This window comes from Necator americanus, chromosome II (assembly GCF_031761385.1).
Source record: "Necator americanus strain Aroian chromosome II, whole genome shotgun sequence".
NCBI lineage: Eukaryota > Metazoa > Nematoda > Chromadorea > Rhabditida > Ancylostomatidae > Necator > Necator americanus.
In genome coordinates, this window is record NC_087372.1 from 24,167,205 (window position 1) to 24,190,084 (window position 22,880).

A 22,880-nucleotide genomic window follows, 5' to 3' on the forward strand; every position below is an offset into this window, starting at 1 on the left:
CTTACATAGAATTATCGAAGAGACTTGTAGAAGTGATTAATTTTCACTCTCCAAATTCAAAAGATTAAAGATGGAGAAAAACAGCGTTGAACTACGAAAGGATTTCGAGGCGTAGCACTCGATTGTGGATGTTTCCGTTCGTTTCCTAAGTTCTGAATCAGATAACTTTTCTTTTCGAACTCTTGCTTCGTTTTTTTTTTCAGCGCATTGAGATTAATAAATAAAGAGTTACTGTTTTTTTCATTCGGCTGATCCTTTCTGTCGCTTTCTGTCGTTCAGTTCACGATCGTTCCAAAATTTTTTTCTTGAATTCTGAGCAAAAGAGTTGAAGGCAGCGTAACTCGAATCTGGTATAGTGAGGGACTCCGCGAGAAAAGCCAGAGAGGGGTTGTAGGTAGCAGTCATAGTCATCTTATCCTCTCAACCGCCTCACCCTCCTACAGAAAACATTCGAACGATGGGTAAACTCAAACAACAACGCATCGGCTAGTACTTACTTCATCTGCTAAATCTGATAGCGTAACCGCAACGTACCACGTGATACAATACACTACACTCCTAATACTATGCAATTACCCTCTCTTCCACACGAGCACATCACACAGCTGAGAGTTCTGCAGAGTTAATCATATGCGCAACGCAGGTGGTACTTCCACTCGCGTCGTTCTTTGGACCCGCTTTACGTAGACAGCCCTGTACCGCTGTGCTCATATCATCAAACAATCTTCAGTCGGGTAGATAATGGATATAGCCACTTTGTGAGCCAGGTTCACAGACCGCGTTTTTTTCTGGCTATTCAATACACCTCTTGCCGCCGTCCTGTACGTGTTACCTATAATGGAGTTTTTATTTTACTGGGATGCGCTGAAAGACTTTAGTACTATTTTATTTGCAGCGCTCCACCCTTGTTAACGCGCGAAGATTAATCAGGAATTCTAATCAGCCTAATCCAATAAAACCAATAGATAGGTTACGTGATCGAAATGTGTACGAAGAGGCACGTTTTAACGTAACTCATAAGAACTAAAGCGGTTATTGAGCCGTTTTTTGCTACGATTAAAGAGGGATGAGTGAAACCACCCCCAATTCTGCAATCTATAACCCCTCTTGTTTTTCCTCTTCTGGTTTTTACGGCGAGTTCCCTCATCAAGTCAGATTCGTGATGTGCCACATTCTATATTATCGCTCAAAAATGAACTTCGATGACATTACTACGGAAAGAAAAACCATACAGTTGGAGATAGGGGTAAAATTAGAGCAAAGTTAGCAGAGTTCCTAAATAACGACGTTCAAAGTAAACTTCACGCTGTGAAATCTTGCAGATTCGTAAAGGCAGTTTTTTGAAAATAGATGGGTAATCTTGGTGTTTCATATTTTGTAGTTTTTTTGGAATTCAGTTGATAAAAATGGAAAAGTTTTTCTCCTATTTCTGAATTTTTCGCAATCAGCTCTAGAGAGTTTAGAGAGAAGTGGGACATCCATAAAAATATTTGCAGGTAATGGCCTTCCATGATGCTCTATTTAGAGCTTTCCGAAGAGTTTCTAATCGCACTGATGTACTCGCCCAACGAGGAGGACTACGAAAATTTGGATATTTGGAAAAGCGTCAAGGAGTGTTTGATTTCGAATGAAGTCCAGTAATTCAGTTCGTATGTTGTAGGAGATTATTCAGTTTTACATAATTTTCGAAAGGGAAAATTTTCCAACCAGAATTTTGTTCTCCTTTTTTCGCAGTTTTTTTTTTCATTCTCCCAAAACTCAGTTGGGAAATGGATGGTAAATCTCCTCAAATTATCAACTTTTCCCAACTAACTTTTGACAAAAGTGGGGCTTCTGAAAACGTTAGTTTAATTGTTTTGCAACGTTAAGCTTTGTCTATTAAACACACTTTTATCTGCCTTCTTTTTTTTTGGGCACTTTTGGGCACAAATATTTACTTCAGTCTAGCAAAATCCGCACCGATCCTGAACCCGTTCCCAATAATGGTTAGTGCTCTTCGCCCCCAAATTGCGCTCAAATGCGGTATATCTACTTTTTTGCACATTTATTTTTCACATATTATTTATTCTGTTATTTTATTTCGTTTTGATTTGTTTAATAGTTTTATTTTCTAGGATTTTATCTACTATGTTCAATTTTTGGTTGCTAAGTAAACAACTATATTAGAGAGAACAAAATATTAGAGAAAGAGAGAGGGAAAGAAAAAGAGGGAGGAGGAAAGGTTTTTTTTTGTTTGGGAGGATCCTTTCCCAACTACAAGCCATAGGCAAAATACAACGGGGGATTTAAAAATGAATTTCTATCCGAAAATGTGCTGCTTTTCCTGTCTATCGAGCGAAAACGGCAAAGCAATTATTGAGCAATTCTTACACATGATCGGATTAAAAATCGAGGAATGCGAAGGGTAGCGAAGTGAAGTTTAGCAAAGGATATTGTGAAGTTATTTTACAAGATTTCGGTTTAAGGGTGAGTTTGAAACTGACACCACCTTTGTTCTTGGAAAGTTAAAACCATTCTCTTTTGAAATTTGCATTGTCAAGCGGGAGTGATAATCGATAAGATAAGAGAACTTGACGAACCTTAGCGCAACAATGGCTTACGCAACGTCCACTTCACTTTGATAAACAGGCGTTTGTAGTGATAGTTGTTGCTATGGGCAACTATTTTTTAATTGCTCGTCGTCGTTTCATGCACTGCAGTAGACAGCTATGTACGCGACCTCTTTGATGGCTCAAAGTTCCTTTTTTTGTCGATTTCAATCTCTTCTCTACTTTTCGCGTATTATTTATAGTAAAAAATCCCCAGAAGTGCTATAAAAAATTACTCTTGCGAGGGAAACTGGGGAGACAAACAAAATAGCACTTAAGCACTCGCCTTTTGGAGCTTGTAGAAATCATCGCAAGAAATGTGAACCATTACGGTCAAATTACCATTTTATGAGCATAGTTTTGGGTGGCAAAAGAACATCTTACCATTCGAAAGGCAAAGTTCAATCCTTAGATCCACACTATTGGGTCTCTTGAGTCTGTAAGCTTTTGAAAAAAAAGATTTAATTAAGAAGTTATGACTCGATCTGCTGTGACAGACGACGTAGAACTTCATCTCATTTGGAAAATAGTTTTCTGGTGACTGGTTTTAATTTTTTCTTTTTAAGAATCGCCGTGAACACATGAGTAATCATTTTATTTGCACATGTTTCCGAATGCTTTCCCCTCATTTTTGTTGAGGAATATCTGATTTTCGTATTTCACATTTGTTTTACGTTAAGTCCCATAAAAATCTCAAGATTTTGCCATATGAAAGGTCATTTCGTGTGCAAAGAACTTCAGCACAAAGATTTAGCACAAGTGATTGGCACCACATTGAATTCCAACCACTGGTTGATAACAAATCTGCCAATTTTTCTGCTCAACCGTGTTCGCTCCCCAACCTTTACTTGATTACCAGTCTGAATGTCCGGCTAAAGCCGGACTTCAGACTTTCGGTGGTTTTAGCTTCGCTCCTCTTAACTGATCTGTGAAAGTTAATAGTAGTGGTGTTTTCTGTAAAATTACATTTGTGTTTTTTAACAACGCTTTCCTTCTCTTCTTTATATTATAAATTAAGGCGAAGGGTTACGGAGTTTTCCTTCCAAACGCGTCAATTCTACATTTGGAGAATATTCGATCATCAGCTACAAACACTCTTTCGATGCCAGAATAATATAGATACAATTTGAAAGCATTACCCGAAGTATGGGTGTTCCTCCTGTTTTTCCCCAATAGTTATCACAGAATGTTGTTTTAACATAAAATAACATGAAAGACATCATCCTACTGATAAAGATAACGTTCCACGTCAAATCACATAAACATTTTGCTACTATTTAAGCAGCCAGTTTCTGAGAACGGCATGCTACAAAGTTGAGGCGAAAGAAGAAGGAAATAGGCACACGGAGTAGTCATAAAGGTGAAGAGCAAAGCGCCAAGTGGTTACGGCTATGAAACGGCTGCAACCATTCACCTTTTGCGTCATGCACACTAATTTATTGCGCTCCAATGAGCGGGTCCATCGACGGCGGTGGATCCGTCGCACCCCTTCTATGGGTATCTGGCGCTGGCGCACCAATCCGACACCGCAGGACCCGTCGCAACCCATTTTATAGCTATATGACCGTAGCGCAACACACACACACACACACACACACACACACACACACACACACACACACACACACACACACACACACACACACACACACACACACACACACACACACACGGACTAAGCTCGTTATTATATATCATGATACTATAGCAATATAGCTGGGTACCGCTTATGAATGCCGCTGCAGCAGTCGAGCTACAAGCTATCAGATCACATGGTCGAGAAGTTTGTTCAATCCATTTTCACTCACTCAAACTGTTCAGTTTAATTCGTTCAAAGGCTTCGACTTACCTTCTCAAAGTCCTAATGAATAATAATAGCAATAATCTTTAATTCGTTGAAAGACTTCGACTTAGCTTCTCAACGTCCTAACGAAGAATAATAAAAATAATCATGATATATAATGAGCTTAGTCCGTGTGTGTGTGTGTGTGTGTGTGTGTGTGTGTGTGTGTGTGTGTGTGTGTGTGTGTGTTGTGTGTGTTTGTTTGTTTGTTTGTTTGCTTGTTTGTTTGTTTGTCTGTGTGTCACGAAATTCGAAAAAAAGGGTGCGACGGGTCCTGCGGTGTCGGATTGGTGCGCCAGCGCCAGATACCCATAGAAGGGGTGCGACGGATCCACCGCCGTCGATGGACCCGGTCATTGGAGCGCAATAAATTAGTGTGCATGACGCAAAAGGTGAATGGTTGCAGCCGTTTCATAGCCGTAACCACTTGGCGCTTTGCTCTTCACCTTTATGACTACTCCGTGTGCCTATTTCCTTCTTCTTTCGCCTCAACTTTGTAGCATGCCGTTCTCAGAAACTGGCTGCTTAAATAGTAGCAAAATGTTTATGTGATTTGACGTGGAACGTTATCTTTATCAGTAGGATGATGTCTTTCATGTTATTTTATGTTAAAACAACATTCTGTGATAACTATTGGGGGAAAACAGGAGGAACACCCATACTTCGGGTAATGCTTTCAAATTGTATCTATATTATTCTGGCATCGAAAGAGTGTTTGTAGCTGATGATCGAATATTCTCCAAATGTAGAATTGACGCGTTTGGAAGGAAAACTCCGTAACCCTTCGCCTTAATTTATAATATAAAGAAGAGAAGGAAAGCGTTGTTAAAAAAAACACAAATATATTCTTACATAAAATACCACTACCAATAATTTTCATTGATCAGCGAAGCTAAAACCACCAAGAGTCTGAAGTCCGGCTTTAGCCGGACATTCAGACTAGTATATATATATATATTGTTACTTGGCGAAAGATCCTCATACATTGCAAAAAGGTGCTGTCGTCCAGAACATAGCCAAAGCCCATAACCTGAAAGGTCAACTGCCTGAAAGGAGCAGAGAATCTTTGGCAACAACCATTCGTTTCGTCACGCTAAACTGCCGAATACTATCGAGCGAACTCCAACAAGCCACTCTATCCAGACTTCTACGATATCTCTGTATGCATTTTGCTGCACTGCAGGAAACACGCATGAGAGATCGGGCAGCCATCAGCATCGAAAATTACACCATATACTCCGGCGATGCTGATGAGAACAAAGTAGGTGGCTGCGCGATAGCTGTGAGGAATTACAAGAAACTGGTGGAGGAATTTGGCTCGACGTCGTCTATATGCGCCTTTATACGACTGCGGGATCGCAGAGGACGTAAACTCTGGATCGTAAGTGCTCACGCACCTACGGAAACCGCTGAGGACAACAGTAAGGACGCTTTCTATGATGAACTCAATGCGTTGATGTCTAAAATACCAAGCCAGCAGGTGGTCATTGTCGGAATCGACGCAAATGCGAATATGGGACTCGAACAGTAGTCCGATGTGCCGGGAAAATGGTACTATCCAGCGGAGCGCACGTCGGACAACGGTGGCCGTCTGGTCGACCTTTGCGAGCAGACGAATCTCATCATCGCATCCACTTTTAAGAGGAATCACCGACGCTATCTGCTTACGTGGCAGGGATCAACCCTTTTAACGCCTGAAGAGCAGCGCAGCAACGCTCAAGGCTCTATTGCCGCGAAAGAATTTTGCCTTTGCATCTGCGCAAACAAAATCCGCGTACAATTCTGTATGTGTTGCACGCAGCACTTGTAACGTCAATCAGGAGAAGCGTCTTAGAAGGAAGTTGTGTCAACTGCAACAATACCGCGATAACGGGTGGACGTCAGGAGCGATGGCGTTTGAAAAGGCGTGGGAGGACAACAACCCGCGGAAATCCTCTGCTTTTACTAAAACAGTATAGCGGCAAGATGAAAAATCTTCTCCTGTCCTCAACACTGCCAATGGAGTAGCTGTCGGTGAAGCAACCCTTCCAATTTGAAGGGAACACTTCAAGACCTTGCTGAACCGGGAAGTACCGCCAGTTCCTGGACTCAAGCACGTTCATAGGCCGACATATGCGGTTAACGACAGTGTCGCAGGTTCTAGTCTGTATTCAGAAAATGAAGAATGGAAAATCTGGTGGAGATGACGGGTTTAGCGCAGAATTGCTGAAATATCTTCCTCCGTCAAGGATTCGTGAGATGACAAAGATCATTCGTTCAATATGGATAGACGAAAGGATACCTGATTCGTGGAGACACGCTATCATAATTCCCCTCACCAAGAAATTATCCGTCATGGACCCTAGGAATTATCGAGGAATCTCTTTGCTGCGTGTTATGTACAAGGTATTGGAGCGCATTATCCTGGACCGACTCACTAGACATCGCGAAGAAACAACGCGCTACAAGCAAGCTGGATTTCGTCCTGGCCGATCTACGATTGACCAGGTGCTCATAGTCAAAGGGGTGATCGAAATCTGGCAGCGGTTTTCGAAGCCAATGCAATTTGAGTTTCTAAGCCGGGTTCGACTCTCCTCACCGAGGCCGTCTTCTCAACGCGTTCCGCGCCGATGGAGTACCGGGAAAGTTGGTTCGCTTGCTTGATGACATGATTCAACGAACAACTGCTGTTCGAACACCAGCCGGATGTACAACACCGTTTGAGGTGGTAACTGGAGTAAGACAAGGGGCAGTGGCTGGACCCTTCTTGTTCAACTTCCCCATCGATGATATTATGCGAGGAACAGTAGATCAGTGTCATGCCGATATCATTCTAGCACCATCAGAACACCCCTTGACCGATCTCGAGTACGCTGACGAAGTTGTTATATTCACGGGAAGCAGCACGAAACTTCTGCATTTTGTCAACCTTGCATCGAAGCTGGCTGCAGCCTATGGACTACGTCTACGCCCTGATGAATGCATGCAGATGTGGATTTCTTTGAGACCTCGAACGGGAATCAGGGTGGACGGACAACCGATCGAACTCTTCGATGAGTTCTGCAACCTGGGCTGAAGAACAACGGCAGCTAGGAGAGAGATGTTCAGCAAAGATGCGCTAGGGCCACTTCTGCATTTAACTCTTTAACGAAATGTCTGTGGTCGACTTCCATCACCAACGAAGTCAAGCTGCGAGTCTACCTATCCGCATTCGCCCAGCCGTGATGTTTGGATCGGAGACTTGGGCAGCACCATCTACGGTGATGGAGAGGTCTTATTGCACGAAACGAAAGCAGTTTAGACGGCTACTTGGCTACTTTTGGCCTAGGGTATGCCACAATCTTCACGCAGAAATTGATGTGGTATACCGGCGGATGACACGTGGAAAATACCAACATCTTGCACCGCCATCGAAAGTGGCTAAGGTAAATCGTCTTCTTTGGTCATATATTAAGGAGACCGGCAGATCGCCTTGTTTAACGAGATCTGAGGAGTTTGTCGGGTTCGAGCCAGAGGATGTCACCTGGCCGAAAACGGAAGTTCTGGACTGAGGTGGTGAAAGAGGACCTGAGGGGACTTGGCGTGGATAGGCAGTTCAGGCGAGACATAAGGTTTCGCAGAATATGGAATAGCGGCAAATTGATTGATTGTGTGCAAGCTCTCGCAGAAGATCGAGAAGGTTGCGCAGGGCTGTGTTCAAGGACGGCACACCTCGGCGAAGATGCTGGTAATCGCGTCAGGCGATGACATCAGCCCGCCGATTAAGTCAAGTAAGTCATATATATATATATATATATATATTTATATATATATATGTATGTATATATATGTATATATATTCGTATATATATATATGTACATATATATGTATATATATATATATACAAGATGTATGTATACAAGACAAGACTTTCTCATTACCCTTATACATATATTTCCAACGGAAGTTTCGCACGGGGTTTTGTGAAGTTACGGATGACTTAGTCTTCGCAAAAATCTCTTCCAAGAACAATTTTTCCGTGCGCGCTGATGTTGGCAAGTATCCGCTGGTAATTGAAATCGGCGAAAAAAACATCATAATCGAATATGTTTAATTCTTTACCGCTACTCCGTCAAAGATGTGCACGCTCGGAAACCTGCGATATATAGCAATACTTCAGCTCCATTTCATTATCTCCTCACTCTTATGAATTTTAAGTGTTATAAATAGGCTATCTGCCGTAGCTGCCATTGTCGCGATTTTACTTTATAGATCATATGGTATAGTGTAAGGGCATTTTTTTATCTTAGTTGTCACGCGTTTAGAAGTTTTTGTCTATTCCTCTTTGTTCATCTCCTCTAATTCAGTTCAACCTCCTTAGTTTGCTCTATTGTTAACTCAGTATCGTTATAAAACAGAACACATTTCATAAGCATGGTTGCTTTGTGAAACTCGACCCGAAAATTCTTGAGGAATTAATAAAAAAAATTCTTCCCCACGAGTTTTCAGTTTTTTTTCCCAGTTTCAAGAAGATTCACCGGATTAACTGAAAATTTCACTAGAATTCCTCTGGCAATACTTCAAAGCTCCGTTGTGAATTCAGTTTCTACAGAAACTACTTGTAATACAATCCCAGCGCAAACTTTCAACTCTATGATGATGTTTCAAAATTCTACTTTATTTTTTCTTTTATTATCATCTTTGTCCTTCTAATCTAAATCACAGATAGAGTTTAAGAATCACAGGAGATCGCCTAAGGCGAAAGGTTTGCGGGAAAACGACCACACCTGTTCTGGTATCAAACCGCGTCTCCAAAATGAATGGTGTGGAGCGCCCACGGTCTCTGAGTCGCATCACCATCGGGACTGTTTCGGAGAGCGACGCTGAGTACATGGACGCTAGTGAGAGTGTAACCTAGTTAGTTATTAGTTAGTTGTTATTTAAATTGGGACAGTAATCTTCATTGTTCCTTCTACGTTGGGCGCGGGTAAAGCCTAAGACTCCTATTTTTATAAAAACTTCACCACGCTACGATATGTGCTATTAGGTTGCAGAATACTGTCATGCCCTTCGCAGGAATTCCAGCTTATTTTTGAACGAACTGGTGGAACTATATATGAAGAAATACTCCCACCGCTTTGATTTTATGAATATCTTCTCCTTGGGCACTTATTTTAACAAATACTTCCAGAAAACTCTTACTTGAAGAAACAATTTTTCATCTCAATTTACTGTCACTAAGGGAGCCTTGATGGTAATTTACCCTCAGCTGTTAAGGATAGGCGGTAAAAGTTACGTAATTATGAGCACTTAACAGTTGTCTGAAGCGCAGCTAGTAAGAGGTTCCGCTGTGAGTGGAAGATTGATGTTCAGAAACTGCCCGAGCTGAACCGAGCTTTTTATTCTCCCGGTGTCGGGAATTGGTACTAGACCTGAATATTAAGATAAAACACTGAGGTATTCATGGCCACCTACCTCTCGCGAGCTCATTGCTGCTGTCCCTCGGCGTATACTTGCTTTCTTCAGTAACTAAAGAATAGGAGGAACTAGCATACGAATGATCTCACACAGAAGTGTGTTTCTTACGAATCCTAAAACCGAGCACCTTTTCACCCTCATTCCCGTTGTTCTTCGAATTGGTTGAGCGAGCGCCAGCAATTTTTCAATTTTTCCAGATCGTGTGCCAAAGTCGGGTTAGCGGTGTTCGTGTAGTACGGGTTAGCGGTGTTCGTGTAGTACGCGTAGCATTGCGTGGAACCAATCCGATCACGGCTCTGTTCCAACGGTTGTCATTGAAGTGCATCACGAGTCCGGGTCACCTTACTTCGCTTTCCTTGGCAAATGCGGGAGCGTCACTGCTCTTCGATCGGTGGAGTAGGATAGAACCTCTATGCCGATCCCTGACTTGTTTGAAGCGAGTCACTTCTAGGATCAGTCATTCGATTGAGCGCTCAATGACGCCCGCCGCATTTTCTTTCAGCTTGGGAAGCACCCAGGTTTCTGAAACATAGGTCGAAGAAGGAAGCACGGTGGTGTTAAAGAGGTGAGCACGGAGCAGCCGGGTGTTCCTGTTCTTCTGCACTACTTCCTCAATGCTTTTGTGCGCTACGCATGCCGCTCGTTTCCTCCTGCTCAGCTTGTCATCCTATCTTCACGTCGAAGATGATAGTCCTGTAGAATGGCGGAATTCTGTACAACTCTCAAAGTACCCTTATGTAGTGAGTTGGGAAGGGACACCTTGGTTGTCCAAGGCTTCACTAACCGCTAACGTCTAGTCGAGGGCTTTCTTTAAGTCGACGAATGTGAGACATAACGGCATCTCGTTTCACGATACCTCGATGAGTTTTGAAACGGTGTGAATGTGGTCTATCGTGCTGAATTGTTTTTGAATTCCTGCTTGCTCGTGTGACTTTTCATCATCTAACACTTTCAGTCCTGTTAAGGACTGTTTTATGAAGAGCTTATGTTTTACATACAGTAAGCAGATTGGGCGATAGTCGTCGATGTCTTGTGGATCTCCTTTATTATACAACAACAGGGTCTTGCTGGTCTTTCACTGTTTAAGAACCTTGCAGTCCGAGAGACGTGTAAAGAGCCTCGCCAGTGTGATGACAAGTACTGGGATAGGTTCTTCAGATGTTCTGGTTTTATTCTGTAGGAACAAGGTGCCGTACGGTTTTTTACCGACAGATAGTGGGTCGAGCTTCAGAAGGGAGAAGCTTTGGAAGTACACGTCCGCCTTCCTTCAGGGGACAGTGAGCAAGTGGACATGGTTCGAGTGTCGAAAAGAACAGAATAGAAGTTGTGGATGATTTCCAACATTTACCTCCTGGATGCAATCGCTATTCCATTCCGCTATTTGGGTTTAGACGGAGCTTACAATTTAAGTGGAAACAGTTGTGAGACTTTGGAAAAGGTTTTATTGTTTTTATTCCTGGACGGGATGAGTCTAGAACTTTTGAAGATGATTGCTTTTCATTGCGTTTTGACTTTGAATTTATTTCCAGCGGAGATTCGTTAGATTTACTGGATACGATAGCTGAGACCCAGATTACTTTGAATCTATTTCTTAACAACAAATTCGGTTTGGCTGAGGAGAGAATGGCGCAGCTGTAAGTGTTTTATTCCTTTTTTCTTGCAAGTTAAAACAGTGATTCACTTCGATAATTTTATACTGTAGGTTTTAGTAGGTTTTATACAGCTTTATGTAGTACATATTATAATCATTATTTATGATAATGATCAATGTCAACTTGAAATGATTCCTCTCAGCCTGTTATTAAAGTGAAGACAGAAAGGACATTGTTGCTGAAAATTGTTTTTAGCAAAAACACAAGTTTATCAAATTTTGATTTCTATATTTTCTCTTCTCTTGTACCTTGTCCACTGAGGTTTTAAAAAATGTTGTTCCTTTTTCTTTTGTGTTTGTTTTTCTTTTCCCTTCAGAAGTCGCTGCAGAGCATGAGTGCTTAGACGTTCCGCAAGACGCAAGCGATGAAGGACAGATCCCCAGATTATATTTAACCCAACCACTGATTTCAAAGGATTGTTCTCTTGAATCGGGAAAATGCACATTATTTTTCTGTGTGAATGTTAATGATGACCAGGAAATCAAAATAAGCTAGAGAACTTAAGCTTTTGGACGTTTCTAAGAAATAATGCTTAACGGATGAAAACTAGAGGAAGTTCTATCTCAATCTGGTAAACTAAGGGGAAATAAATCATTAGATTGTCGTAAGAAAAGACAATTGTCTTGAAGCAACAAAAGTTCCCAATAACAGACAATCTTTGCAAGCTGTGAAGGTTTCAAGACAACCGGTAACATCGACCAGCAGCCGATATGCTGACGTGTTGATTGCAAAAGTGGATTACCAATTCATTACTGTCTTCCTAAAGGTTCAAAGGCAGGATGCAGAAATCGTTGACGTTGTAAGACAGTTCCTTGTGTTATAAAAATGGCCATGTTACATTGTGGTATCTGGGCTTTGCAGGGTTATTATTCCTTATCAAATTGGGTTTGAACGGTAAAACTTTTTTCAGTGCCGACAGAAGTATGTACCATGCGCTGGGCTACAACACTATAGTGTTCATCAAGGCAATAATGACCTGCGATAAGGTATTACTAAAACATCTATGGCTAGATTTAATTTTAATCTTTTCTTCATCACCCTGACAGTCCGTCTCCTCTTCTGATATGAAAGCGTTTACTTCGAAGTAGTGAAATCTCCACTTCACAGGTCACCGCAGACACTACCGCGGCTATTGTCCAATCCGCTTGAATTAGTACAACTCCAAGATATTATAAATTCAGGGAGATCTGGAAAGGTCGATGCAAGTCTCCAAAGACGCCTGCGCTGTTATTGAACGTTTCCGCCAGAAGTTCTCTCTTAGTGAAACGTTTCTAAATTTAGGAGGGAAATTTTCAAGAAACATTACTGATGGTAAGTGTACTACACAAAAAATTGTATTGAGGAATAATTTTTTTTTTATTTCTTCAAACTTATACATGTACGTCGAAATCAAAAGTGTAAATGAAATGTTTCATGCCATTTCAACAGGTATTTCTCACTCTACAAGGCGAGAAATACTTTGTTTTGTTTTGTTTGTTTACTTCTACTGAATATGGCTTTTTCGAAGATATTGATCTGTAAGCAGGATAAAACGTAGTATTCTTGAAATCATTTGTTTTCTTCAAGTTAATCGAGATGATAAATCCCTGAAGCCGAGATTGGCGCTATACAAGGAGAAAGAGCAATGCATGAACTGCCGCATGCTGCGTACTACTCGCCGTTTTGTCTTCGCTTTTCAAAGAAGGAAGTTTGGCCTCGAAGAGTGATCACACACCGATCGATCGAGTTTCATGGGTTTCGTGAAACACATTTTTCCCAACTTTGCTGAAAGATAAGGAACCGCTGCAATCAAGTGTAATCAACGTTGCTATTCCTCCTTTCGTTTCAAAAAAATCTGGTACCCATCAGTCGTTAGGTTTTTCCGATGCTTCATACTGTTCTTCACAGTTTTCTTCTTGTTTTTTTCCCTGCATCTTCTTCCACATTTTCGTTCTTTTTTGTTTTCCACTCTTATTCAACGCCTCTGAAACAGAGCAGAAGTCTCGAGAGCAGTTTCGGCGACCTCGGCACTCGATTAGATGCAAAAAGTAGACGGTTTTAATTTAAGACGCTGCTTTTTGTGCACATGGTATTCCGTTTTAATGACTGAAAAAACGAGACTCTATAGAAAATAAATAAAATAACCAGAACGCAACCACCTTATGGAACGGGAAATTAAGCATTAAATGCGGTGAATTTTTTTCATATAAAGTGTTCTTTGATTTCATGTGCATTTCTAAGTTGGAAAAAACCGCCAAGAATTATTCCTTAATATAGTTCAGTACATGTCTCGGTTTCACATGGGAAAAATTCTCTGTTTCTCTTTTTTTTTCTAAGTTTTTGATTGTTTGAAGAAAAGAAGCAAAGACAAAGATACTGAAAAAAATAGAGAAGGTGGCTGCTGATTTAGAAGAGCTGCATGCTGAGCTATGCTATGCTGAGTCTCTGCTTGTTCGAGCGGCGTTGTCCTTCTTCCAGGATGACAATTTTGCTAGCTTCGTCAGAGGAGCTCTGCGTATACGGAGCTGCTATCAAATTTATAGGTACATTCATACATAAAGTGTCTATTGCCTATTGTTTAAAGATTAGTGGGGCCCAAATTCATGTAGACTGTAGGCATAAGAACTCATGAAAAATGATTACTTGGACCACTTTCTGTAAGATTCCAGGGTTCAGACATCAAGGTTTTAGCTAGAATTCAGGTACTGCGAACGTTTAATGATGGATGAAAGTTTATGGATAGGGCGAGACTATAGAATTCGGGAACACTTTGAAGCAGGCGTTCGAATGGGACTAGGGACGTTCAATCTCATGCTTTCAACACTTCCTTCAAAAGTGCTGCGACTGCTTGAGGTTGTTGGGTTCTCGGGTGATAAGGTGAGTAGTATTTTCGACTTTTCGACTTCCACTTTCTTTGATTGTGACTACAAAGCACTAATACTTAATGCTGGAATTTAATTATCATGTATGGAGCAGTGTTCTCCTAAAACTTTTATTTCCAGGTAATCGGTATGCGGGAGTTGCATCGATGTGCTGCAATGACGAACACTTTGATGGCCAACTTCAGCGTGATGTTGTTGTTATCATGGCATCTCATAGCATGTTTTATGTGAGCTTTCTTCTTCTGAGAGAACGATGATTAGAATCATGTAATATGTATAGAAGTTAAAATCGTTGACCTTATCAATTTCTGAGAAGTCCCTAGCCCACTGCATGTGAAATGAATCGCTTCTGAAACTTTGTAGAAAAATCAGAATTCAAGCGAATTCATTTCTTTTCATATTTTTGAACTTAAGATTTGGTGCAGGCCAGCCCGATCTCGCATTATGTCACCGTTTGATGCCTGCCCTAATATGCAAATACCCGAAGGTGTGATTCGTTGAAATTTATGTGCAGTTTGGTGTCTTTGGAATTCCTAGCTCTTTTCAGGGAGCCATGGTGCTGTTTCTTCGATCGCGTCTTCTGCTTGTTTCTGGTGATATTGATTCCGCTATTTATTTTTTCAATCAGTCCATAGAATCCCAACAAGAGTATAAACAGTTTCATCACGTCGCCTATTGGGAATTGCTGTGAGTTGTCTATCATCATGATATATAACAACGAGCCTAGTCGTGTGTTTGTTTGTTTGTTTGTCTGTCTGTGTGTCACGAAATTCGAAAAAGGAGGTGCGACGGCTCCACATGGAGTCGGATTGGTGCGCGGGCGCCAGATAACTACAAAATCGGGTAAGACTTGTCCGGCGGCGTCAAATTGGTGCGCCGGTGCTAGAAAGCTATAAAGAAGAGTGCGACGGGTCCCACGGCGTCGCGTTGGCGCGCCGACGCTAGATGGCTATGACATGGTATGCAACGGGTCACACGGCGTTGGGTTGGCGCGCCGGCGCCAGATATTTGTAGAAGGGGTGCGACGGGTCCAATGGTGGGGAATTGGTGTTCCTTGGTGTCGTGCTCCGGGTCCGCTCCGAATAGGAGCAGCGGGCATCGGTGGGGGGACCCAGGGCCGACTGCTCGCTTCCGGAGGGGCCCTGCGCTGGGCTAGCTACTGGATGGCGGCCTAGCCCCTCCGAACCCCGCGGGCTCGCTCCGAGGGTGCCTTCCCCCCTGCCCCGACTCCCCCTTTGCGGGCCCCGAGACTGCCCCATGACCCCACGCCCCAATATATTTCCTAAGGTGCAATGCGGTTAAAAGGGTTTTACAAATAGGGTTTATCCTTAAGACATCAATACACGACACGGTACGCACAATTATACAGGACACAAGGTGGATCAATGAAGGGGCCAGTCATGGCTAGATGGTCGAGTGGTTCTCGGCGGCAGATGGATAAGGGTTGCGGTTCGGACCCCGTCGGCAGCCAGCCAGGGCAAAGGGTTGTTGCGGTGGTGGTGTGGTGCGGCTGTCGAACGAGGCGGAATACGACACAATGCAACACGACACCACGAATAATGCGGATAAGAGACTGGACTGAAATCGGAATAGTGGCGAAAGAGAAATTGAGCTGGAACTGGAACTGGAACCCCGACTGCTCGGCGCCAGCCCTTATATATGGCGGCCGCGTGGGAACGCTACCATAATACATTGCCATTGGCAATGTTTCCCACGCGGCGCGCGAGAGCTGCGGCCGGCTGGCTGGGAAAGTCGTGCCGGGCACGACACTGGGGGCGGCCGAAAAGAACCGCTAGGGCGAAGACGGAGGCCTGATGGTACTGGCCAAAAGTGGGACCCCGAAGGGCCAATCGTTGCCGAGAACCGGTCCTCTACGTGTCAGACAAACACAACCTACGGGTTATTCTAGTTGTCGCCCATGCTTACCTAAGACTATCCTACAGGACGGCAGGTGTATGCCCGTAGGCAGAGGTCTTGCCTGATGACGACGTAGACGATACGTGGCGTTGTACTGGTTCGCTTGACAGATGGTTGACCACGTGGACGATGTTGAGTAGGAGGAGACGGTGTCGTGCAGCGGCTCGACATAGACAACAGCGGCTCGACAACAGCGGCTCGACATGACGGTGGCTCGACAATGGAGTTCAGCGGCTCGACATGGGCAGCAGCTCGACAAGCAGCGGCTCGACATGGCAGTGGCTATACAAGGATGGTGAACAGTGGGACCCAACTAGTACCTGGAACATGAAGAAATTGATGGATTTTCCTAGGAGGGCCAGGGTGAGGTTGTGAGGAAGAATTTAGCTTCCTCACTGCGGTTTTTCCTAGGGGGGTGGAAGTCCCATGTCGAAAGATGGCGTCAAGCAAATGAAGGAGGGTTATTGATTGATCCCTTCCCTCACAAAGGTGGGCCGTAGAACTGTGGTGGCGATAAGTATGGTGGTAAGTGCGGTGGTGAAGATGGTTTATTATGTCGTGATGAGATGGTAGATAGAATGTTGCCGTGTGGTGGTTGACTGCAGATGGTAAAGGTGGTATATGGTTTGTGGCAGGATGTTTTGATAAGATGGCATGCGGTTATGATATGGTAAGATGGCGTGGTATGTGGTAAGGTGGTAGAAATGGATCGTACTGACGTGATAACGGATAAGAAATGGATGAGCAAACAAAGGGTAGATGGATAAGCGGCAACACCTAAGTGTGGATGTGATAGGTACCACGTAGTTAACCTGAGCTGACCCGTCTGAGTGACAGGTCACAACTCAAGAGCTACGTGGTGCTAACAGGCGAGAAAGGGCAACTAAGAAGGGAGAAGATAAAGGTTAGAGAAAAAGTAACAAAAATAAACCTAAAGAATGACTTCTATGTGAGGAAATAAAGGGCGGAGCGCTAATGCGCAGTAACTATAGAGATATTACGAAATAAGAGAAAACTTCAAAAAGATGAGTGTTAGACTACAAATCTAAGATAATGAGTAATGTATTACGAGAAAAACATATAACTACACACTATGATAAAGGAAAAAGAAAAGTGGAAACAATTAAATGATAATAATAAAGGAACAAAAACATAGGGTATGATAAAAGGGGAATTCTAAGAGAACCAAAGGATGGAAGAAACTGGCTACAAGAGATGAATAACAAAGGTGCTGTAATAGATGGTGAGAAGGTAAAACTAGTGGTAAACACGAATACGATACAAGGGAACACGAAAAGGTAAAAGGTGAATGAAAAAGGTGGCTTACGTGCGTTTGCGACGGTGACGCCAAAGAGTAAGATGGATTTCACAACATATGCAGACAAGGGTACGCTAACTACTGTAATACTGGTCCTAGACGGAGAAGGTGGATTGGAGCGCAAAAACTCGAGGACGAGTAAGAAATGGTTGCAAAGGCGACGAAAGGGTATAGGAGTGCGGATTAGGACGCGACCAATGCGGTGCGAAGCGGTATGGTGCGAAAGGGTGCGTTAGTATGCGGTCGGATGCGGAAGGGTGCGGAAAGGGCAAAAAATAGTGGAATAAAGTGGTAATTAAGTGGTAAACGTGGAAAGAAATGGTAAAACATAGGAATAAATGGTAAGACGTGGAAATAAGGGATAAAATACAGCAATGACAGGGAATAGTAAAAGTGGTATACGATGGAAAATGGCACCGAAAGCAAAAAAGACATCAAACTAAAGGTGTAAAAAGCATCAAACGAGAAAACAAAAAGCACAAAATACTAAAGCAAGTAAATACTGACGCTCGCTTTGTACCAAGTGCGAATCGTACCCGTTTGGCTGCTCGTGGTGGTTGGATCCGTGTGGGTTGCAGTTGTTGGCGGCTCTTCTTCGGTCGTGGGTCTTCCTTTGCGGAAATCTCCAATGGATGTAGTTGATTGGTCGATCTCTGCAACTCATGACCGTTTGCAATGGCTAAAGGCCATTGTCAACGTGGAACACTCTTATCGGCAATGAGAACAACGTCTCCTACCGATGGAATGAGTCTCCTTGGTCAATGGACCTTCCTTGGTGGATACGATGTTGGTGACGTGCGGATATTGCGGATAAGTAGTCCTTGTACCAGATGTCGCAGAAGTTGTTCAATACGGCGAGTGTCTCCTTGTACCATTCGGAAAGACAGTTTGGAGGGATGTAGAGAGGGTTGTGGTGCGGAGGTGGTAATTGGAGTTCCACTTGCGGTGAGACGAACTCTATTGGTCGAAGAACGTGTGGTGAAGATGATGTGTCGCTGATGGATAAAAGTGGTCTGGAGTTGAACACTGCTTCAATTTCTGCAACCAGGGTCTGAAATTGGGAAAGTGATAATAGGGTATGTTTGATGGCTTTTTTGAATGCGGATTTGAAAAGACCGACTAGACGTTCATAAAATCCTCCTTTCCAGGGGGAAAGAGGGGTGATGAGCTTCCATTCAATCTTGCGGTTAGCGAGTTGAGCGGATATATTTTCTATGTCTCTGCGGTTATAGATGGTGCTTTGTAGGGAGTCATTGGCTGAGCGGAAAGTGGTGGCATTGTCGCTGATAATGAGGTCCGGAGTACCTCTGCGAGCAATGAAACGGCGAAAGGCGAGTAAAAACTCGAATGCGGTGTTATTATGGACTAACTCGAGATGTACAGCGCGGGTTGCCATACAGGTGAAGAGATAGATCCAAATCTTGGCCTGAGAATGGAGCTGATCTCTATAATAAAGTGGTCCTAAGTAGTCTAGTCAAACATTCTGGAACGGTCTAGAGCGGTTGACTCGTTCCGGAGGGAGACTAGACATCTCAGGATAGCGGTAAGCGTGTCCTTGGGCTCTTCTACATACTGTACAGAACCGAAGGATTCTGGTGATGGTGGTTTTGATGGAAGGAATAAAATATGATGTGCGGAGAGCGGCTATTGTGGCATGAACACCTGAATGGAACCTGGTCTTGTGGTGGTACATAACGAGAAGATGGACAAAGTGGTGCTCCGGAATAAGAAAGATAGGTGCAGATGACTGAGACGAAGTCCGAGCATGGTCTAATCGATTCGGACATCGGGTCAATCCATCTGCAGCATGGTGGGCGTTGTACTTATCCAATGGTAGTCGTTTCAACGTGGATTCACTTTCGCGGTAATGCTCCATAATGAGGAGAGTTTCCGCGTTGGTGATCTCCGAAGCTGAAACGTCCTTGGACAGTACAACAGTGGCTAGGTTGAGGGTATAATTGCGGATGCGGGTTTTTAGGAAGAGGGCTTTGATGAACTTAAGCACATACGCGGTTGAACGAATGAGCTTAAGATAACTACTAGTGGTACGGAAACGGAGTGGTGATTCATATGGTTGCGTCGGAAGGACACTAACAGCCTGAAACTCGTGCTGCGCCTCAGGACAGAGATTCTGAGGTAGGGCAAAGTCCATATCGGCCTTAGGCCAATCCGATTGTGGCGAACAGAGGAAAGATGGTCCATGCCACCAGATGTGGTTGAGAGCGTCAGCAGTCGAGTTGCAGAGTCAGCCGGATTGGAGTCTGACTGCACATAGTAGAACTTCGTCTGAACGCCTGTCTTGTGGAAATTGGTTAGGATGGTGCGGATCTCGTTCACTCGATTCTGAACGAACCGTTTGAGAGGACGAGACGAATAGATCCAATGGAGCGCTATCTTCGAGTCAGAAAAGAAGTGGATGGTGCGGATTTTAAGATGGAGGTGGTAATGAAGGAAGCGTGCTAGACGCACACATATTAGGGATGCGAGCAACTCTAATCGTGGCATAGTCATCTGGAGTTTAGCCGTTGCTAATAATGACTTAACCATGATTAGCTGTGAAGAAGTGGTTGATGGTGAGCGGCAAATGAGGTAAGCACAGCAGACAAAAAGACGTTGTGAGGCGTCTCCAAAGACTGCGAGCTCATAAGTGGTGTTGCGGTTTGCGGAAGCGATGAAACGTGGAATTGGTGGCAACGGATGTTTGAGCTGCTGGACCAATTCGTTCCATCGGTCTTATCGGTCAAATGGAGTGTCCCATTGGTATTCCTTCTTCCAGATGTCCTGAATGAATACCTTGAAGGGCACTAAAAATGGTGTGAGAAGACCATGTGGATCAAAGATGGATGAACATGCACTGAGCGCTGTGCGCTTCGAGTACACATTCGCGGATGCGGTTTTAAGTGGTATGAGAAGAGTGTCGGTGCGTGAATTCCAGGGGATACCAAGGATCTTCACGGATGATGGATTCCTAACTCGATCAGATGGCTCGATGGAGTGGTTAACGGTGTTGGACTTGCACAAGAACTCTCGAAGGTTCATGTGCATGGTATTGAATAGGGATTTGGAGGAGCGGTATTTCTTAATGGCTTGTCGCTCGGAGGAGGCACTAAGGAGGATGTTGTCGACGTAGATGTTGTCCTCGATCTCCTTGTGGAGTGGCTTGAATGGTTCAAGATGGAGGTAATGTAGAATGGATGCGGCTAAAAGGAATGATGATGCGGTTATACCGAATGGTACGCGTGTAAACCGGAAGATCCGAAGATTATCCGGAGTTGGTGGTAGGTTAGGGTTGCGAAGCCAAAGGAAACGAGTGGCATTCCGTTCATTACGTTGTAAACGAATCTGAAGGAAAGCCTTCAGATTCGTTCCCTTTTACGTCGGCAGTAAGGAGATATGGTGTTAAGCGGCTACGGAGGAAGATTCCTACCATGTCTGGTAGGATTGCGGGGCTAGAGTGGAGACAGTCGTTTAAGCTCGGTGCGCCTCTGTAGTGGGGGGACGCATCGAACACGACTCTTAATTTAGTGGTGGCCGATGTTTCCTTTATGACTGCTTGATGCGGGATGTAATAGACTCTGTGGTCTTCGAACTGGTGCTCGTCGACCTCCTCTATTATGCCCTGCTCCAGGTAGTCGGTAAAGGTTGCGGTATATGCTTTCCAAAGAGATGGTTTGGTTTGGAAGGAACGGTACTGGCTCTGAAGACGCTTAAGGGCCAACATTTTGTTGTCGGCAAGGCGAGGGTGCGATGACTTCCAGGGAAATTGAACGTGCAAGTAGTCGTCAATCACCTGGGCGGTATCCTGAAAACGTTTCAGGATCCGTGCGTCCTCTTCCTTGTCGACAGAGGTATCGGGATCCTCGGTTATGCCTAAACGGTCGAGGTCCCAGAGGCGGGTGATGTCGTCTCCAGAGCGATGTGGTGTAGATGTTGATGTGGTTAGATGGTTTTGCGATTTTCTCAGTAAATCAATGAAAAAAGGTTGAACCCGAGACAACTGGTCCGAATCGCGTGTTAACGAGCATCAATCCTGAGGGTAGCTGCTTCGGTGAGTCCTTTTTCAGGACCTCCCAGAAGTAGTCGATACCCAGCAGGATGTCTGGCGTAACGTGGCGACTGATGGTAAGGCTGTCTGGGTTAATGCGGAATGTGCGGAGTGCGTGTTTGTCTTCTTTACTGAGACGATATGGTTTGAATTGGGAAGTTAGAACTTCCTAAGTTCGTAGGGTTACAGGGAATGGTTTGTTTGCGGCGTCTAAGAGGGTGGCGTCGACTGTGCCGGATTCTTGGGTTGAACGATGACCTCCGAATCCGATGACGGTCAGCGGCTTGTGGTCGTAGGGTTTAAGAGATAGGCGCTTAGTGGCTGCGTTACTTATGAAGCTGCTTTGGGCTCCTGAATCCAGCATGACGTTGACCGTTTCAAGGGTTTTCGTCTTAGGGTTACGAATGTGAGCCTTAACAGTCATAAGAAGAGGGCGTTGGTGATTGGATGAAGTGGTAAGGGTGGAAGGGTCGTCGACCGGACGGCAATCAAGAGCGTTATGCATCTTGTCGTCCGTGTCGGCGACATGGCTACTGGATTCTGGGCTAAAATGGTTTCTGCGGCGTACGGGCAAAAGACTATCGCGTGGATTAGCACGAAATCTGACCCCGTAAGGTGGTGAAGATGGAGATGGTGAGTGGCGGCGTTGCGGGTGGCGTCGTATTCGTTCTGAATCACGTTCAGATCGACGATAGGGAGAGTGGTTGCGATGAGACTGATGGTGGTAGTCTCTGTCGCGATAATGGCGCCTAGATGGTGAATAGATGAAATCGACTAGATGGTGAATAGGGATAATCGTACGATGCAGAGGAATGGCGAGATGAACTTCTTTCACGGGACGATTCCCTAGAAGGGTACCGACCACGTGGAGAACGATAAGAATATCGATCATAACAAACACTATTACGACTATTACGACGATTATCATTGGAACGCCTAGACCTATCACGAGAAAAACGAGAAACGGACGAATACGAACAAAGTATGGTATGGTGGTTACGTTGGCAGTAACGACAGTTCGGAGCCCGGCAAGAGTTGACCATGTGCCCTGGTTGGACACATTTCCAACAAAGATTCAGGTTCCGCACTATCATACGGCGAACGTAGGGTAACGTAATGTTGTTGTTGATGTTGTTTATGTGGGTCAAAGAGCGATGGCTCCTCGACCCACATAAACAACATCTATGCGGATCATAAAGTGGTTCTAGAGATGGTGAGC

The 22,880-nt window shown here is 44.0% G+C and overlaps 8 protein-coding genes across 15 annotated transcripts; 5 read left to right on the top strand and 3 right to left on the bottom strand.

The window, feature by feature from the left end:
* Positions 1 to 5,623: 5,623 nt before the first annotated feature.
* RB195_019268 (uncharacterized protein) lies at positions 5,624 to 5,962 on the top strand (the record flags this gene model as incomplete). The annotated part of the gene is made up of 1 exon (XM_064187040.1): positions 5,624 to 5,962. One exon carries the CDS (start codon positions 5,624 to 5,626, stop codon positions 5,960 to 5,962), a length of 339 nt encoding a protein of 112 aa, XP_064042921.1.
* A 626-nt stretch (positions 5,963 to 6,588) lies between these two features.
* On the top strand, positions 6,589 to 7,486 carry RB195_019269 (uncharacterized protein; the record flags this gene model as incomplete). Of its 2 annotated transcripts, XM_064187042.1 has the most annotated exons (2): positions 6,589 to 6,892; positions 6,990 to 7,486. In XM_064187042.1, the coding sequence occupies 2 exons, from the start codon at positions 6,589 to 6,591 to the stop codon at positions 7,484 to 7,486; spliced, it is 801 nt and encodes a 266-aa protein (XP_064042922.1). The 2 variants fall into 2 exon arrangements, with proteins under 2 accessions (XP_064042922.1, XP_064042923.1); XM_064187041.1 differs by having other exon boundaries at positions 6,589 to 7,074.
* RB195_019270 (uncharacterized protein) lies at positions 7,205 to 7,486 on the top strand (the record flags this gene model as incomplete). Its single annotated transcript, XM_064187043.1, has 1 exon — positions 7,205 to 7,486. One exon carries the CDS (start codon positions 7,205 to 7,207, stop codon positions 7,484 to 7,486), a length of 282 nt encoding a protein of 93 aa, XP_064042924.1.
* A 76-nt stretch (positions 7,487 to 7,562) lies between these two features.
* RB195_019271 (uncharacterized protein) lies at positions 7,563 to 7,961 on the top strand (the record flags this gene model as incomplete). Its single annotated transcript, XM_064187044.1, has 1 exon — positions 7,563 to 7,961. The coding sequence occupies one exon, from the start codon at positions 7,563 to 7,565 to the stop codon at positions 7,959 to 7,961; it is 399 nt and encodes a 132-aa protein (XP_064042925.1).
* A 1,245-nt stretch (positions 7,962 to 9,206) lies between these two features.
* Positions 9,207 to 16,629, top strand: RB195_019272 (uncharacterized protein; the record flags this gene model as incomplete). Of its 3 annotated transcripts, XM_064187045.1 has the most annotated exons (12): positions 10,483 to 10,608; positions 10,929 to 11,017; positions 11,398 to 11,502; positions 12,431 to 12,506; positions 12,702 to 12,831; positions 13,910 to 14,042; positions 14,202 to 14,376; positions 14,502 to 14,608; positions 14,796 to 14,868; positions 14,929 to 15,068; positions 15,751 to 15,865; positions 16,459 to 16,629. In XM_064187045.1, 12 exons carry the CDS (start codon positions 10,483 to 10,485, stop codon positions 16,627 to 16,629), a joined length of 1,440 nt encoding a protein of 479 aa, XP_064042927.1. The 3 variants fall into 3 exon arrangements, with proteins under 3 accessions (XP_064042926.1, XP_064042927.1, XP_064042928.1); XM_064187046.1 differs by lacking the exons at positions 10,483 to 10,608; positions 10,929 to 11,017; positions 13,910 to 14,042; ... (3 more) ...; positions 15,751 to 15,865; positions 16,459 to 16,629 and adding an exon at positions 9,207 to 9,307 and having other exon boundaries at positions 14,202 to 14,218; XM_064187047.1 differs by lacking the exons at positions 10,483 to 10,608; positions 10,929 to 11,017; positions 11,398 to 11,502; ... (3 more) ...; positions 15,751 to 15,865; positions 16,459 to 16,629 and having other exon boundaries at positions 14,287 to 14,376; positions 14,929 to 15,072.
* On the bottom strand, positions 16,314 to 19,768 carry RB195_019273 (uncharacterized protein; the record flags this gene model as incomplete). 4 transcript variants are annotated; one of them, XM_064187050.1, is made up of 4 exons in its annotated part: positions 16,314 to 16,580; positions 18,153 to 18,267; positions 18,354 to 19,042; positions 19,097 to 19,768. In XM_064187050.1, the coding sequence occupies 4 exons, from the start codon at positions 19,766 to 19,768 to the stop codon at positions 16,314 to 16,316; spliced, it is 1,743 nt and encodes a 580-aa protein (XP_064042929.1). The 4 variants fall into 4 exon arrangements, with proteins under 4 accessions (XP_064042929.1, XP_064042930.1, XP_064042931.1 ...); XM_064187051.1 differs by lacking the exon at positions 19,097 to 19,768 and having other exon boundaries at positions 18,354 to 19,012; XM_064187048.1 differs by lacking the exons at positions 16,314 to 16,580; positions 18,153 to 18,267; positions 19,097 to 19,768 and having other exon boundaries at positions 18,350 to 19,012.
* Positions 19,769 to 20,349: 581 nt separating this feature from the next.
* Positions 20,350 to 21,641, bottom strand: RB195_019274 (uncharacterized protein; the record flags this gene model as incomplete). Of its 2 annotated transcripts, XM_064187053.1 has the most annotated exons (3): positions 20,350 to 20,958; positions 21,044 to 21,486; positions 21,605 to 21,641. In XM_064187053.1, the coding sequence occupies 3 exons, from the start codon at positions 21,639 to 21,641 to the stop codon at positions 20,350 to 20,352; spliced, it is 1,089 nt and encodes a 362-aa protein (XP_064042933.1). The 2 variants fall into 2 exon arrangements, with proteins under 2 accessions (XP_064042933.1, XP_064042934.1); XM_064187052.1 differs by lacking the exon at positions 21,605 to 21,641 and having other exon boundaries at positions 21,044 to 21,337.
* Positions 21,642 to 21,830: 189 nt separating this feature from the next.
* On the bottom strand, positions 21,831 to 22,589 carry RB195_019275 (uncharacterized protein; the record flags this gene model as incomplete). The annotated part of the gene is made up of 1 exon (XM_064187054.1): positions 21,831 to 22,589. One exon carries the CDS (start codon positions 22,587 to 22,589, stop codon positions 21,831 to 21,833), a length of 759 nt encoding a protein of 252 aa, XP_064042935.1.
* Positions 22,590 to 22,880: the final 291 nt, after the last annotated feature.